At 43.9% G+C, this 17873-nt stretch overlaps 1 protein-coding gene across 1 annotated transcript; it reads left to right on the top strand.

Moving 5' to 3' along the window:
- Positions 1-1013: 1013 nt before the first annotated feature.
- LOC118749587 (adenylosuccinate lyase) lies at positions 1014-2408 on the top strand (the record flags this gene model as incomplete). The annotated part of the gene is given in 1 exon segment (XM_036484399.1): positions 1014-2408. A coding segment is annotated over 1 exon segment (1310 nt), but the record flags the coding sequence as incomplete, so codon positions are not given.
- Positions 2409-17873: the final 15465 nt, after the last annotated feature.

Below are 17873 nucleotides of genomic sequence, written 5' to 3'. Positions count from 1 at the left end.
TATACTCTTGGGTTGTCAAATTAAAGCGCTTGGCCTGTTGATGTGCAAACTGGTTTTATTTTTTCTAATGGGTCGATTATGGATGGCAACGCAACCGCAGTTGGGTGGGCAATGGGCAACGCCACTGAAATTAAAATGTATATTATGAATAGCAACTAAGACTTGAGTGTAAATAAGCTGAAGAAACAGTTGAAAAAAGAAATAAATTATAGCAACTCAGTTGCCAGCTTTCAGTTGCCACTTGCCATCTATAATACCATTTCAGCCACTGGCCACCCAAATGAAGTTCGGTGGCAATCCGTAATCGACCCATAAACCTAATTTGAATGTATTTCAAGGAGAAAATTGGGATTTTGGGTTAGGGGATTTTGAGTTTGAGTAAACAGCTGATCTTTGTATTCGACTATTGAAAATATTAGGCGCGAATTTTTGGATATTCATTTTGACAGCTGCAAGTTTCTGCTAGCCAAAAAAATAAGAGCGTAAGAACGAGAGAGAGCTGCTAGTTTTTTGGGTTAAGAAACGCTTTCCAGCAGAAATTAGTGTCAATATGTGATAATTATCTGTTAAGAAACAAAGCTAAGGCGAATTTATGCAAGGTGGTAGCGGCAGCCCAAAATCAAGAACTACACTAACAATTTACACGCACATTGACAATAATTACAAAACAAAATTACATCAAACACATCATTTTGACATACAGTACAAATTCGCCTTGAAATCGGCGGCTCCGGTAAAACTACCTTATAGAAATTCGCTTTGAGTTCACACATATGAGCATAGCCTGATTAACATGAGCCATATAAATATACAATTTAATGTATTAGGTATATATACTCAATAAAAAATAACAAAATAATTATAGCTTGCAAAACATTGTGAATATTTAAAAATCATAAGGGTGTATGGAGATATAATGGAGGGAGTGTATTTATGTCCATACCTACATAATAGCTATGTATATAATTAATTGCCGGTTACAAATTTATTTATTTATTATTGTCGTTTATCGCAGATGATGGGACTAGATATCGCAGATGAGCAAATAGATGAAATGCAAGCGCATGTGGATGGTATAGACTTCGAAGCAGCTGCTGCTGAAGAGTGCTTGACAAGACATGATGTTATGGCTCACGTGCATGTTTTTGCTAAACAATGTCCCAAAGCGGCTGCTATCATTCATTTAGGGGCAACATCATGTTATGTGGGGGATAATACTGACCTCTTAATTTTACGTGACGCATTAGATTTGATTTTACCCCGAATTGCCTCCATAATACACTGTTTGAAGAATTTTGCTATAAAATACAAATCACAACCGACTTTAGGGTTTACACATTTGCAACCTGCCCAACTTACCACAGTCGGCAAACGAGCTTGCCTGTGGACTCAGGACTTCATGATGGATGAACGTGCATTAAGTCGGTGTCGTGAAGATTTGCGCTGTCGTGGTGTAAAAGGGACTACAGGAACTCAAGCTTCATTTCTACAACTCTTTAATGGGGATGGAGAAAAAGTTAAGCAGTTAGATAATTTAGTAACCAAACTAGCAGGCTTCGATAAATCTTATTCAATAACCGGACAAACTTATTCAAGAAAAGTTGACGTTGAAGTTATTGGAGCAATATCAAGTTTAGGTACAAGCATTCATAAAATGTGCTCAGATTTAAGATTACTGGCTTCACGCAAAGAGATAGAAGAACCGTTTGAAAGCTCGCAAATAGGTTCATCAGCTATGCCCTACAAAAGGAATCCTATGCGTTCAGAACGCTGTTGTGCACTGGCAAGGCATTTAATAACACTATTCTCCAATGCTGCTAATACACATGCAACTCAATGGTTAGAGCGTACACTTGATGATTCGGCTAATCGTCGTTTGACTCTTTCAGAAGGATTCCTAGCGGCAGATGCAGCATTGCTTACTCTCCTAAATATATCGCAAGGACTAGTAGTCTATCCAAAAGTTATCGAGCGACATATCGCGCAAGAATTACCTTTTATGTCGACCGAAAATGTAATAATGGCCATGGTTAAAGCGGGCGCTGATCGTCAAGTGTGCCATGAAAAGATACGTGTTTTATCTCAGGAGGCTGGTGCGCAAGTTAAGCAACACGGAAAGGACAATGATTTGGTTGAACGTATTCGGAAAGACACCTATTTTGAACCGATTCTTAACAAACTTGACGAAATACTTGATGCACACACTTTTACGGGCCGAGCTAGCGACCAAGTTGATGATTTTATCAATGACGAAGTTGAACCCCTATTGGAAAAATACAAAGAATGTTTGAAAAAAATACAAAACGTGCAATTGAATATTTAAATCTCATATCAAACTAAAAGTGTCTTGTTAAAAATGTATTTATAGAATAAATCATACATTTATATACATATAAGTATGTATAAGTGCATGCACATTATACCGTCCGTTAAACAAAAATAGTTTTGCCGGGTAGAAAAAGATGTATTTAGGTCTAGAGTGCAATCTTGTGGGTACGCAGTTACAGTTGCATGGCTATATTCAATCCCGACTCTTGCGTCCTCGTTCGCGCACTCTGGGCAATGTGAGCAACCCATGTGCGAGATGTGGTAACCAATCTGAGTGGAGCCTTGGGCCACTCCGACTTATTCGGTTTAAGGGCTCACTGAAGTCTGCAGCGTCTGTTCACCACTAGGTACGGCTGCAAGCGGGTGTCTGCTTGGAGCAAGTGGCTCGCTATATAAACGTGTATTTGGTTGCGAAACCACCCCCGTCCCAGCAATAGCTTGTGCTCTGGGCTTGGGACCCGCCACGTAGAAACCACTTTCAGTGAAGAAGCAAGGCAAAGCCTCGGATGAGACCCCCCCCCCCTTATGATGACGACCACGGCAAACGTTTGAAGCACTACGATTTGAGGGCATGCACCTGGAATGTCCGGACTCTTAATGGGGCAGGTTCCCCTGCCCTGCTGGTTGATGTCCCCGTAAGGACAAAAGCTGACATCACCGCCATCCAAGAAATGCGTTGGACGGGGCAAGGCAAGAAATGTCTGGGGTCTTGCGACGTCTACTACAGCTGCCATGTAAAGGAGCGCAAATTCGGAGTTGGATTTGTAGTGGGAGAGAGACTCCGTCGCCGAATACTGTCGTTCACCCGGGTGGACGAGCGTCTAGCCACAATCCGCATAAAAGCGAGATTCTTCAACATCTCGCTTATCTGCGCCCATGCCCCGACGGAAGAGAAGGATGAGGTATCCAAGGATCTCTTCTATGAGCGCTTGGAGCGCACATACGAGCGCTGCCCCCGTCATGATATCAAAATCGTGCTTGGCGATTTTAATGCCAGGGTGGGCAAGGAAGGGATCTTTGGAACCACCGTCGGAAAAATCAGCCTCCACGACGAAACGTCCGACAACGGATTGAGGCTGATTGACTTCGCCGGGGCCCGAAGCATGGTAGTATGCAGTACTAGGTTCAAGCATAAAAAGATCCATCGAGCTACGTGGCTGCCTCTGGATCGAAAAACGAGAAACCAAATCGATCATGTTATGGTAGACGGAAGGCACGCTTCCAGTGTTTTAGACGTACGCACACTCCGAGGCCCAAACATCGACTGGAACCACTATTTTGTTGCAGCCAAGATACGCACCCGCCTCTGTGTAGCAAAAAATGTGAGCCCAAATATGCAAGGAAAGTTTAACGTCGAAAAGCTGCAATCACAACAGACAGCCAGCGCTTTCGCTACTCGACTCTCACACCTGCTCTCAGAGAGCACTCTTCAACAAACCGACATATGCGAGCAGTGGAACCACATTTCCCGCTCATTAAGTACCACCGCCGAAGAAGTAGTCGGATTTCAGCGAGCCCGAAAGAACAACTGATACGATGAGGAGTGTCAGGAAGCTGCAGAGAAAAAAGATGACGCCTACAGGGCCACGCTGCGATCGGGCGCAACGCGCGCTATGTGGGACCGCTATAGGGATCTGAAGAGGGAAGCGGGACGTATTTGCTGCAATAAGAAGAAATACGTGAGTGCGAAGAGCTTGAAATGCTAGCCGACAGGAAGAATGCCCGAAAATTTTACCAGAGAGTTAGGCGACTTACGGAAGGTTTAAAGACCGGGGCGTACTCCTGTAAGAACAATAATGGCGACCTAGTAACTGATGTCCTGAGCGTACTTAAATTATGGAGGGAACACTTTTCCGCCCTACTAAGTGGTAGCAGCACGGAAAGTTGCGGAGAAGAAGAACCCGAGCCCGCAGTCGATGATGACGGAATCGACGTTCCACCGCTTGACTATGACGAGGTACGTATAGCAATAACGCGGCTGAAAAACAACAAAGCTGCTGGAGCTGACAGCCTGCCAGCTGAGCTATTCAAGAACGGCGGCGGGGAGTTGATAAGGTGCATGCATCAACTCTTGTGCAGAATATGGTCAGATGAATGCATGCCCGACGACTGGAATTTAAGTGTGCTCTGCCCAATCCATAAGAAAGGTGACCCCGCCATTCGCGCCAACTACCGCGGGATCAGCCTTCTAAGCATAGGTTACAAGGTCTTATCGAGCGTATTGTGTGAAAGACGGAAGCCCACCGTCAATGAACTGATTGGGCCTTATCAGTGTGGCTTTAGACCTGGAAAATCCACCATAGATCAGGTATTCACAATACGCCAAATCTTGGAAAAGACCCGCGAGAAGAGGATCGACACTCACCACCTTTTTGTCGACTTTAAAGCCGCTTTTGACAGCACTAAAAGGAGTTGCCTATACGGCGCTACGTCTGAATATGGCATATCCTCAAAACTCATACGGCTGTGTAAAATGACGTTGAGCAATATCACAAGCTCCGTCAGAATTGGGAAAGACCTCTCCGAGCCGTTCGCCAGAAAACGGGGTTTCATACAGGGCGACTCCCTTTCATGTGACTTCTTTAATCTGCTGTTGGAGAAGATAATAAGAGCTGCAGAACTGAACCGCTCAGGAACAATTTACTACAAGAGCGGTAACAAAAACCGCGAAGTCTGTTCGGCCTTTTCCAAGTTGGATAGGGAAGCAAAGCGAATGGGTCTGGTGGTAAACGAGGAGAAGACGAAGTATCTCCTGTCATCAAACAAACAGTCAGCACATTCGCGCCTTGGCACCCACGTCACTGTTGACAGTTACGATTTAGAGAAAATAGAGAATTTGGTTTACTTGGGAATCAGCATTAACACCGATAATAATGTCAGCATTGAAATCCAACGCAGAATCACTCTTGCCAACAAGTGCTACTTTGGACTGAGTAGGCAATTCAGGAGTAAAGTCCTCTCTGGACGTACGAAAACCACGCTCTGTAAGTCACTCATCATGCCCGTGCTGGTATATGGCGCAGAAGCATGGACAATGACAACTTCCGCTGAGGCGGCTCTTGGGAGTGTTTGAGAGAAAGATTTTGCGGAAGATTTACGGGCCTTTACGCGTTGGCGACGGCGAGTACCGCAGACGATGGAACGATGAGCTGTATGCGCTTTACAACGATATGGACATAGTACAGCGAATTAAAATACAGCGGCTCCGCTGGCTTGGTCATGTCGTTCGAATGGACACCGACGCTCCAGCTTTGAAAGTATTCAACTCGGAACCCGCTGGTGGTAGCAGAGGAAGAGGGAGGCCCCCACTGCGATGGAAAGATCAGGTGGAGAAGGACTTGGCTTCACTTGGCGTTTCCAATTGGCGTTAGTTGGCACAGAAGAGAAACGACTGGCGTGCTTTGCTGAAGTCGGCCAAAATCGCTTAGGCGGTTACAGCGCCAAAAAAGAAGAAGAAGAAGGTCGAAAGGAAGGGAAGAGGTAGTACACTACCTTTAGAGCTCAACCAGCTACCGATGGAGCGCTCTTCCATACCTGCCGTCCGTATCAACATATGAAATTGCTGTTAATTGAGACAGAGAACCAACGACAACGTCACGATCACGTGGTGGTGAGTTTTCGTTAACCCCACGTCTCCATTTTCGTGGGGACGTGGGGCAGCACGAGAATTCAAAAAGATTAGGAATGAAACATACCATGCCGGTATCAATACTTTTACTTAGAAGTAGGATCGCAGGAAAGTATCGATACCGGAATAATATCAGATCTTAAGTATCGATACCTATTCATATCGATACTTTTGGCTATGGAGGCATTCTGTACGAACAAAGTAAGTCGTTCCCACGACAGTCGGGTCTACGTAACCGGAACGACCCAGATTTATATCTGGCCAAGGACTCCACTCCAGCAACACTCCCCAAAAAGCCTTTTGGGGAATTTGTAGGCTGCTACAACAACAACAACAAAGTAAGTTAAATGATTTTTTTGTTATAAGTTAACGATTACCTGGTTTGACCGACCAAAGAGGGTGTTGACTAGAAATTTTTATCGAGAATGAGTTCAGCTCAATAAAAAAACGCCTAAATAACCACACTCTCTAACTGTCAAAATGCACAAATCTTTACAAATGTGCAAATCGTGTGATCCCTGCTTAAGATTTTTTTATAATCAACTTTTAACGGAGCTACTATACCCTGCTTTTAGAATTTTCCGTTAGTATTTTTACCGCGAAGAATAAGACCCTGTTCACACGACGGAAGCTAAACGCGCGTTTACAACTACCCGTATTTAGTTACTTTTTACTCAAGGTGTTCACATCCTAAGTTAAACGCAAATATAAAGGTGTTAGTATCAAAACGCGTGTCAAGCGCCCATCATGTGAACAGGGTCTAATAGATTTGCTCAGTAAGTTTATCATCGCGTTGAAATGTCTCTACTGAGCATTCATCCAGTTTACTCTTCCACTCGAACAGTTGGACCTTGCATACGTCGCCTTATATTGACTTTGGTGAAGCAATTGCAGCGTAAGTATATTTTTAGCATTATTTCGACTTTGTCGCCTCGCGATTTTTGCTGGCAATTAAGCAGCCAAGAAGAACAAAGCGCTTAGGAATAACAGTGGAGGAAAAATTGCCGTCTTCCCGGAAGTTACCGAGAGCAGCTTCGCCGCCCTTCCGAAGGGTAGTCACTGACGCAGCGGCTTGTTTCATACCATCCGGACGCATCGCGGGAGTCTGCCCTAATTTCCCGGCTGAAGCAGCTGCACCAGCAAGTATGAGTATGACCACCTACGCCAGGTCGACCCCAGGGATCCTCACCTAAAGGACCTTAATTTAGAGATTCGGCAACTGAAGTCCTGTAACTTCACTTCTGGTGTGAGTGTCCAACCCGACAAATCGCGACGACAGAGTGGGAATTTCATTCATTTCATTTACACTGCATCCTTCGGTAGATAAGGCGAAACGTGGAGTGACTAGCGGCGAAGTGAAGTGTGGGCCATCGGGATGGCGAAAGTCTCCAAGGCCATTGGACCCAACGAAATCTGTATGCTGATGCTAAACCATTTGGGGCCCACGGCAGTAGCATACCTAACGGAGGTCCTCAACCGGTAAATTGTCACTCATCATTCCTGATTTGTGCAAATCAGGCAGAGTTTTCCCACTTCTGAAACCGGGGAAACCCGCCGACAAAAAAGACTTATCGCTCGATAACGCTCCTTTCCCAGGTCGCGAAAACACTAGAGGCGTACTTCACCTACCACCTGACCCCAGCGAAGCATCAGCATGGCTTCCGTAAAGTGCACAGCACATCAACACCACTTAACGCCATACACCAGAATAACTCGTAGCCTAAACAGCAGCCGCCCCTGTGAGAGAACAGTCCAGATACCAGTTTGACACCTGCCATTCTACGTTGCTAGAAGACATTGACTCAAATAGGGGTCAGTGAATTGTATGAGTGGTCAACAGTCGTCAGTAATCTTCCGAGATCAAACCTCTAAACCTAGAAGAATAAAACAAGGGGTTCCACAAGGTGGTGTGCTCTCCCCCTTACTGTTCTACTTCATCATCCCGAAGCTCCCCCAACCACCTGAGGGAGTTTCCCTGATCTCATACGCTGCCGAAGGCTCGATATTGGCGTCTGGGAATGGAATTGATGACTGTTCAAAAGTAAAAGGCTATCTCTCCAGCCTTTCTCTCTTCTTCACTGCAAGGATTTTAACAGTCTCCCCAACGAAATGAACGGCGACCCTCTTCACCACCTGGACGAAGGGGGTCAGGGTAGAATTAGGCATTCACGTAGATGGCACACCAATACCGACCGTAAACAACCCGAAAATTTTAGGGGTCTCCTTTGATGGCCAGCTCTCCTCCACGCACGCAACCGCAGTTGTCAACAAAGAACAAAGCCGCAACAATGTAATGGCACTACGATACAGCAGTACCTTAATTGGCACTACTGTAATGTGGGTCATATCCCCAATACAAGCGAGGTTACGTTCCCCATATTCCTACAAGTAATAAAAAAGGAATGTTCATTCTAATTCGAAACGTACTACAAACGAAAGCGGTTACGCGAAAACTTGAAAAATTAAGACAAATTAGTAAAGTAAAATGTTCAACTAAATGGTGTGAGCTTAAATCGGATGTAGTAGCGCGAGTGGTGTAATTGGTTAGATTGGTGCCTTGTTTGCAATTGACACCCGCGCTACGAAGCCGTAACAAACGAGAGGTGTACCTTTACCCTAACACCCCAGCTGCGCAGATGAGCACAGGGTCATCAAAACGCAGGTCAAGCGCTATTTGTACAATCTTCGCTGGAGTTTAATGGTAAGCGTAGTGGTTTCTAAAGTGGTCTCAAGACGGCATCACAACCTGACGACCGTGACCATGAGCATATGCATGAACCAACTAACAAGATCACCCAGCACGGCAACCGTGTATTTGTAATTGCATTTGAGAAAAAAAATAATGGTTGATGACGTCATTTTTTAATCGGTTCTTTCATTCACACACAGGTTTCATTCCGTTTTATTCACATGGCGCCGAAAAATTGACGTCACTGCAAAAAAATAACTTTTTTCTCGCACGCCGTGCTGGGTGATCTTTATTCGTTCGTTCATGGAGCATATGCACCAATATGAAAGAAGTTTTCTGACACCCTAGACGGCAGTAAGCAATAACCATTATCTCAGGTGGCTCAGTGCTGAGGTTGCTGAACAAAGTTTTATTGCAGCAATAACGGGGAACAGTACATCACCACTCGTATAGCGCCATATAAAACGCCACGCTGCATCTTTGTAAATTGTATTTTTCCGCATAACTGCACGCTGCATTTGCACTAACTGCGCAACGGAGAGCCCAGTGATTTTCTTGACCTTCTTTGTCGGTTCAAAAAGGCATCTCGATTAACTGTTATTCGGAAGCTCGTTTCCAATGTGATGGTGATAAGAAAAAGGCTGACTTACGTTTGATGATTTTGGGATAATCGGCGTATAGTGGTCCGATTGCTGTCAAATAAATATACCAGAATTGATATTCACAACTTCTTTAGTTCCACATGTAACAACTTGGTTGGGGATTCTCCGGAAGGAATGTGGTGGAACAATGCCGATAAGTATTTTCCCCAGGTATACGGGGATTCACAAACCAAACCTGATACAAGAAAAAGAGCTGGGAAACGTCTACTGTCAGTCTTTTTTCCTTATACTTCGGTTCAGTTGATTTCCCTTTATTAGGCTATTGGTGAATATCGTGTAGAACACGCTTTATATTTTAATGTTTATTTTGATATAAAAACTGATACATAAAGCAATACCTCAGGATGGGTTATTTAAATTAATTATTAAAGAAAGTACTTCAAGTTTCCGATGTTGCGTGTTCAACCCGTCGTCGCACGTATCAACTCACTAACAGTTATGGTAGCGTTGCCGTCTATCACGTTGGTTGCAGGCTTTCCTGACCCTTCGAAGCGTCCTCGCTCGAAGTACTGTGGTTCGTCGTCGTCGCTATTGCCTGAATCGTTTGGGTCCTCAGGCGGTATGATGCAAATATATACGTATAATGCCGTTAACTTCCTTCGGAATGGGGTAAGTCATCAACCACATAGCGGTCGTTCGGTAGGACTTTAGTGATAATGAAAGGATATTTATATCGAGGTTCTAGTTTGCGTGATGTGCCGGTGCTTGCTGGCTCATTCGTGGTGAGTACTAAGTTACCTTCGTGGTAAATCTTCTGGCTAGAGTTTTGCGCATCGCATAATTTCTTGGCTTGTGCTCATATGTCGTTAACTCGATTAGCAGAATCGGCTCGTAGCTGCTTTAGCCCAGCATCGGTCACCATGTCACCATGATCATCTTGAATCACTTGGATGAGTTGATTATGCACAATGTCGCGTGGTGCATACCCATAAAATAGTTGGAAGGGAGTGCATCCGGGCGTCTTATTGGGCATAGTGTTGAATCTGGCGTAGCTTATCGTCCCATCGTTTTTCATCATCGGCTGTAGGTAGTAACATGGACAAGTTGATGCGATTCGTGCGCTCGACATGCCCATTAGCGCGTGGCGTACGCACTGCGTTGAAGACATGTTTAACGATATTGTCGTGGCAAAACTTCTGGAATGCTTGCGAGGTGAAAGCCGTTCCCCGATCGGAGACGATACGTTCAGGCATTCCAAGGTATCCCGTGACTTCTGACAACACCTGGATTACATAGCTGGTTGCGGTGCTCTTCACGGCGCGAATGATAGTGAACTTTGTAAAGGAGTCGACGATTACCCGGACGTGCTCGTTGCGCTTGGAAGACTTTGGGAATGGACCCAAATGATCAACGTGGATGGTCGTGAATGGTATCGGATTGGCGTTGTCGTAGTGGTATTTACGCTCTCGTCGTCCACCCGGAGTTTTGTTAAGGGCACATCTTACGCATGACTTGATGTAGCTCTTCACGTAGTTGCGCATGCGAGGAAACCAAAACAAATTGAGGATGCGCTTTATCGTCTTGTCAACGCTCATTTGACCTGCTTCATCGTGGCATTAATATAATACATGATATCTTAACTGTTTAGGAACGACCCACAGGAACTTATCGTTATATTTCCGGTATAAACATCCTAGTTGGATGGCATAATCAGCGTGGTCTGAATTCCTGCCATTTTGCATCTCGTCGACGATGTTCTTGATTTTCTCGTCTTGCAATTGGATACTAAATAACCAATGGGCTTTATCGTAGACGTATACTTAAACCTTTCAAGCGATTCCACAACAGCCAAGGCTTCAAGCTGGTAGCTGTGAAAATGCTTGCTGTGAAACGTTTGCGAGGCCGATGGAGCTCGTATGCAACTCGTGTTCGGCATCGATGTGGTAGCTCACCATTGTTGGTTTCGACGTTAGTGGGCGTTTTAATTTCATGAAGGCTGAGTCTTGTTGCTGTCCCCATACGAATTCGGTATTGCGCATCAATTTGCGAAACGGTTCGGAGATGGAATAACCAGCGACAAGCTTTCGATAGTAGCCGCTGAGGCCTAAAAACTTACGAACTTCTGTAACATTTCTGGGCGTCGGGAATTTGGCAACAGCGTTGGTTTTTATTTCGCCTGGACTGATGGCCGCGGGATGTAGCTGATGTCCTAGAAAGGTTATAGCTTCTTTGAACAGCTTACATTTCACGTGAGCCCACACGATCGACGAGGACTTGTAGTAGGCCTGAGAGTTTACCATACATCTCGTCGAACGAGTTGCTGCGAACCAGAAAGTCGTCCATGTATTGGAGCATGTCGCGCTTCTCCACCCGTTTCTGAATTTCTGCCATGAGTCGATTAAAAACAGCTGGTGCATTCTTGAGCCCAAACGGCATACGTTTGAACTCGTACACCTCATCAGTAGAATTGAACGCTGTAAATTTTCGACTATAGGGGGCCATTGCAATCTGATAGTAGCCACTATTCAAATTGAGCGATGAGAAGTACCGAAAAAGTTTCGCTCCTTGCATCCGTTCTTCGATGTTCGGGACCAGGAAGTTTTGTTTCTTGGTCAGCTTATTGATGCGTCGGTGATCGATACATAGTCGATCACTTCCGTCGTGTTTCTTAACCAGTACGACAGGGCTTGCGTGCTCCGATGTAGATTTCACAATGATGTCATGCTCCAGTAACTCGTTAACCATGCTGTTCACAATGTTTCGTTTTGGTTCCGGAAAGCGGTAGGGTGCTTTAGAAAAGATTTGGTTACTCTCAAGTTCGACACTAGCTTCGACTACGTCGGTTTTACAAATGCCGTTCAACCAATTCGATAAAACATTGAACTAGCTCTCCAGAAGACCTTGTATTTTAACTCGCTCGCTGGTGTTGCTAAAATAATACAAAAGTTTGGAAAATTATTTTCAAAAAGCGTGCCACCGCTCTCGACCTTCATCGTAACGTTGGTGTTGATGATAACTGGGCCCAGTAAAAAATCGTGCTGCATAAACTCGTCATCAGCGATGTAAGCATTCGCCCTGATGACAGCTTCGTCGATAACCATGTCCACGATTATAGCCTCGTAGAACTTACGTTCACCTCTGCAAATTCCTCTTACTTGTATACAGCACTTGCGTCGTTCAGCTTTTATATATTCGGCCACTGACTTACGAATGATGCTACACTGGCTGCCAGTATCGATGAAAGCGATGTATGGTTTCGATTATATATAGATGATTTTGTTGAAACATCCATACAAGTTCGTTGCCCCAAGTTTCCGTGACGTTGCAGTCGTTTTGTCACAATTACCACCATTCGGGTGAACTTTGTTGCACGTTACGCAGCGCTGACACTTCATTTGCGGCCTTGGTCCCATTTGCTTCGTTGTCCCGTCTAATTTCGCCTTGACCTCATCTCGTTTTCGTGATTCACTTTTGGTTCGCTTAGCCCCCCCGATTAATAGTGCGTCTCGCATCTGTTTCATCGTTGTAAATTTCATAGCTGCTATGCTGTGCTGAAGTTCGCGGTGTTTTAAATCTGCACTTGTATAATGGCAGCTTCGCTGAGTTTGTAGCGACCACCTAATGCTGAAGCTCGGAAACAATATTCCTTCACTATTTCTTTCGGTCGTCTTGTCCTGTTGGAAATAACGAAGTGAATTACCGCTTCGTCTTGTACTGACCCAAACTCATGTTGTAAAGCGCTAGCAAAATCAGCCCATGTAGTATGCAATGTGGGTGATGACCACATACGTGCAATGCCTTTTAATCTAGTGTATAAAGCCAATAATACGAACTTGTCATCCCATTGATACGCCTCTACTACTTTTTTGACTCGATCAATAAATTTGCTCTACGGTAATACTTTTGTATTTGCGATTTCTTTTACAGACGCGTGTCGCATATTCCCACTCGTTGAATGCGTGTCTCGCTGCCTCGAATGCGTGTTGTATTGTTGCATATTGTCATTGCGCTCTCAGTGTTTGCTGAATAATTCTCGTCTTCGTTTCGTGCGGCTGCGCTTTTATTGATTGATGTTGCGCTGTCAGCGTTCGCTGTGCCCTGCGCATCCTGCGATATGCCAGAACCAGTGGCGGTGCACTGCGCTTGCAAAAGCTGCGTCATCAATTCACGCAGTTTGTTCATTTCTGGTTGTAGCTGCGATATCATTGATGTATCAGATGCTGTTTAGATGAGGGAGGGTGGGACACCAGGTTTAGAGTTTTGGTCGAGTTAGAGTAGTAGAAGAGGTAGGGATTACCTCTGCGAGTGGCTATGTATCGAGCTCAACGAGCCCGTATGGTGTATAGGTGCACATCAAGCCAACCACGCACTCCATATGCCTGCTATGCGAGAGAGAGAGAGTGATATATGCGGGCAGGCTGATGAAGCGGTAGCGCAAGATGTGACCCTTTTACCATGTATCAATTGGGGGACTCCATTGGAGGAGTCATGCTCTAGCTGCCGTAGGCTGCTGTGCAATGAGCTGGGATTTATTCAGAGATTCATTCATGCAGAGCCCCAGTATGGCTTGTAAGCCGTAGCTTACTACGATACCAAAGACCACTCCGGGAGTGGAGTGGGAGGGATGCTTAAAGCATCGTGTAATAGCCAAGCTGGTTTCGCGTTGACCATCGGGTGAGGGAGGTGTCAAGCATAGGAGCGTTGACCCTTGTGATGAGCCAAGCTGGAGTTGACCATTGTGATGAGCCAAGCTGGTTTAGCGTTGACCATGGGTGAAAATGCCAAATGCCAACTTATCACTTCACTAAGTTCAGCGAAGAGATATTTGAGAATTGCATAAAAAATGCATACCTAATTAAGAAGGAGCGAATTACTTTTAAACACAGGTGCGTGTGTTTGTTCGCTGCACTTGGTTTTGGGCGGGAGTTCAATACAAGTACGTGTGTGTGTTCACTGCACTTGGTTTATACGGGAAATGCAATATAAATGCGTGTGGGTGTTCGCTGTTTATTGTTTATGCGGGAAATGCATAAGTCGCTTAAACAGATGCCTCTTCAATAACGTTGCCACCTTGAACGTCTACTTCGTCAGATTGCTCATATGTGCTGAGTCGCTGTATTAGTTGATCGCGCGTACCCATCGTTGGTAACTGTCTCTCTCGTACCAAATTCTTCAATTGCTCTACCTTTAAATCGTTGATTTTCGTAAATCCATTGTTCTTGCTATCGCCAATGCTGGGCGTTGTGTCGTTGCCTATTTGTCTATATGCACGTAGTAAACGGGGTTGTCGTTTTAGGCTTTTCGTACCAAAATTGGTAGGTTTTTTCTCGATGGTAGGACGCTTAAAATTTTGGTAGGTTTCTTTGCTCATAAAACAGAAAACATCTCTGGCTTGTTGTAGTGTGTCACTTTGTCAGCACTGTGAGCAGGCTTGTCAAATTGGGACAATATCAGTTTTACCCTCATTCTGTTTCTTGCATGGGTCCAACTGTTTGCCGTTATATTAAACACCTTTAAAAAAAATTGTTGCTTACTATTATAGGCAGAATTTTAACAATTACATTCGACAATTCTCTGAACTCCGTAGACGCTATAACAATTTCTTATCCACTGCGTATCTAAATCAGCGATGGGCAGAAAGAGCTTTTACTCTGCTCGCGGCTATACAAAATGTATATAAAGCACTGATGCACGACCGATCTAAAGGCATATCAGATGATTGAATTGATGGATGTAAAGGCAGATTTATAAATATATTTTTTCTTTGAAATGCAGTTGCGAATCGGTTATAGTTTCAACAATGAGAAGGTTGTTAAAATATTTTAAATGGCACTAGAAGAGCGATTCAATTACCTACTACATAACAAATCTATGTACGTGTTTAAAGATAATGTTATTTTTTATCATACACGAAAATTAAAAAGAAAACTTATTCTTAGTCATATTTCCAGTAAATCGTAGAATCTCAAAGTTTTTAACCGCATCTCGAAGAAATCAATGGCACAGATTTTGCCCCAAGCCTGGAGGCTCCTAGACCCGGACATTTGGCAAACCTAACCGTGAGGTTTCTTTTTACTTTGCTTATGTATATATACTTCATAATATACACATGTATGCAAATGAGCGTTGTATAAAAAATCTACGACAGAAATCTCATTTTAAGTATAAAAAACAGCACAAATAAATGTATGTAATGCTGTCAAACGCCGTTTTCTTGATTAAAATAATGGTAGGAAAGAATCCATTTTGGTAGGTTTTTGAACCAGCTCTTGGTAGGAAAGAAAGTTTTTCAGTGGTAACACTGTAGTAAATTCCTTGAAAATCATTTTTGCTGTTGCTGAGCTTGCCGGTCATCGTTGCCTACTTGCCTGTATCCGTTTCGTCGCAAATTCTCTGCTGTTCCGTTGAAAATGCTAACTCGTTGTGTCGCTGTGTCCGTAATACCTTTCGTGGCAAATTCGTTGTCGTTTTTCCTTTTATTTCAAGCAATGCTTGTTCGCCGTATGCGCAGTTGCTGCGCATACGATCAATTGTATGTATGTGGTGCACACACAAACGTTTTTGCGCATGTACAAAATCTAATACACAAGTTTATTTGCGAAGTGAATTCTGATCCCACTCTGAACTATAGAACATGCTTTATATTTTAATGTTTATTTTGTTATAAAAACTGATTAACAAAGAAAAACCTCAGAATGGGTTATATAAATTAATTATTAAACAAAATACTTCAAGTTTCCGATGTTACGTGTTCAACCCGACGATTGCGATTCGTTCCCTCTTCTGCCTCGTTCGTACGTATCTACTCACTGACAGTTGTTGCAGGGTTTCCGTCGCTTACAATCGACTATCTGAATGTCGTCAGCTTTTAATCAAATTTAATTATTCGGTTATAATTATTTCGCTCCGTGTCCAGTTCGGATAAGAAAAATTCTTTCTGAGCCTCGTGCTATGTGACCACCGATTCTTTGATCTTGTGTAAGTGGCATGTCAATTCGTCTCTATACAGATATGATGGTTCGTGTCTTAGATAAACATTGGTTACGTACATTCATTTGACAATCCCCCCCGTTTTGAAGTTTTAGCTTTGACAGTGTTTAGGCGACTTATAAAACACGTTTGTATTTATAGTACCAGGTTGACCGAGCCTTGCCCGGAGTACATATACTTTTTAAAGTTTTCAAGATTTGGATAGCTTTATAAAAATATTTTGGAAATAAAAAAAAACTTGGATCTCGATATCTATTAGGTAAATTTCTCACTCCCAAATTTAGGTGGCAACCCTATTCCGAAATATGCTGGAACGAATGGTACATATCTTGAGCGTATACATATGTACTGTGTCTACTTAAAAAAAACGTGCTGATTGAAATGAACAAAATAAAAATTTTTATTATAAGAGGCGTGGCATCCCCCATCTCACCAAAGTTCTCAACAATACCTTTCATTTTATATCTATATTGCGATGTTTTAATTAAATTGTGTAGAATCGAAAATAAGTGGCAACCTTACACTATTATCTTAAGGGATAACATTTCGCATATAGGGAAAGCATTATTTAAGAACCTTTTCTTGGTACCCATGAATAGTAATATTTTACCTTTTTCTCTACAAAAAACTAAATAAATATGCGATTCAAATTAGGTGGCAACCCTACAAATATTTTTGAATTAGGTATCTTTAAAATACCTTCCAATTGATACCCATATTATGATGTTGTAATTAATTTGTAACTAAGTTCGAATAGGTGGAAACCTATGGTTGGTTCCGTGCGCAGAAGTGGAAAACTTTTGACTGCCATTCACCTGGGAGTGGCCAGAAGCGATTCTTGTGCGTACGGTTCAAATCGCAGCTCACAACGTCCGGATATTTATATCCACGTATCCTCTGGGTAGCAACCAAACACCCGTTTGGGAGCGAGCTAAAGTGAGAAGGCGTAAAACTTCGCGTGCGCTGGGTTTGGGTCCCGCCACGTTAAAACCCCGCCCAATGAAAAATTCCAACAAGCCTCGGATGAGACCCCCTTTTTCTGATGACGACCACGGCAAACGTATAAAGGACTATGATTTAAGGGTATGCACCTGGAATATCCGGACCCTTAATGGGGAAGGTGCCTCTGCCCGGCTGGTTGATGTCCTCGGGAAGACAAAGGCTGACATCACCGCCATCCAAGAAATGCGATGGACGGGGCAAGGTAAAGTAAGCGTGAAGCCTTGCGACGTCTACTACAGTTGCCACGTAAAGGAGCGCAAATTCGGTGTTGGATTCGTGGTAGGAGAGAGGCTCCGTCGCCGAGTACTGGCGTTCACCCCGGTGGACGAACGTCTAGCCACAATCCGCATCAAAGCTAGATTCTTCAACATCTCGCTCATCTGCGCCCATGCCCCGACGGAAGAGAAGGATGAGGCGTCCAAGGATCTCTTCTATGAGCGCTTGGAACGTACATATGAGCGCTGCCCCCGACACGATGTCAAAATCGTGCTTGGCGATTTTAATGCCAAGGTGGGCAAGGAAGGGATCTTTGGCGCCACTGTCGGAAAATTCAGCCTCCACGACGAAACGTCCGATAACGGACTGAAGCTGATCGACTTCGCCGGGGCCCGAAATATGGTAATATGTAGTACTA

The sequence above is a fragment of the Rhagoletis pomonella genome, unplaced genomic scaffold, assembly GCF_013731165.1.
Source record: "Rhagoletis pomonella isolate Grant_MI unplaced genomic scaffold, Rhpom_1.0 Rhpom_scaffold_00001, whole genome shotgun sequence".
Lineage (NCBI taxonomy): Eukaryota > Metazoa > Arthropoda > Insecta > Diptera > Tephritidae > Rhagoletis > Rhagoletis pomonella.
This window is presented reverse-complemented; position numbering and strand designations above follow the sequence as displayed.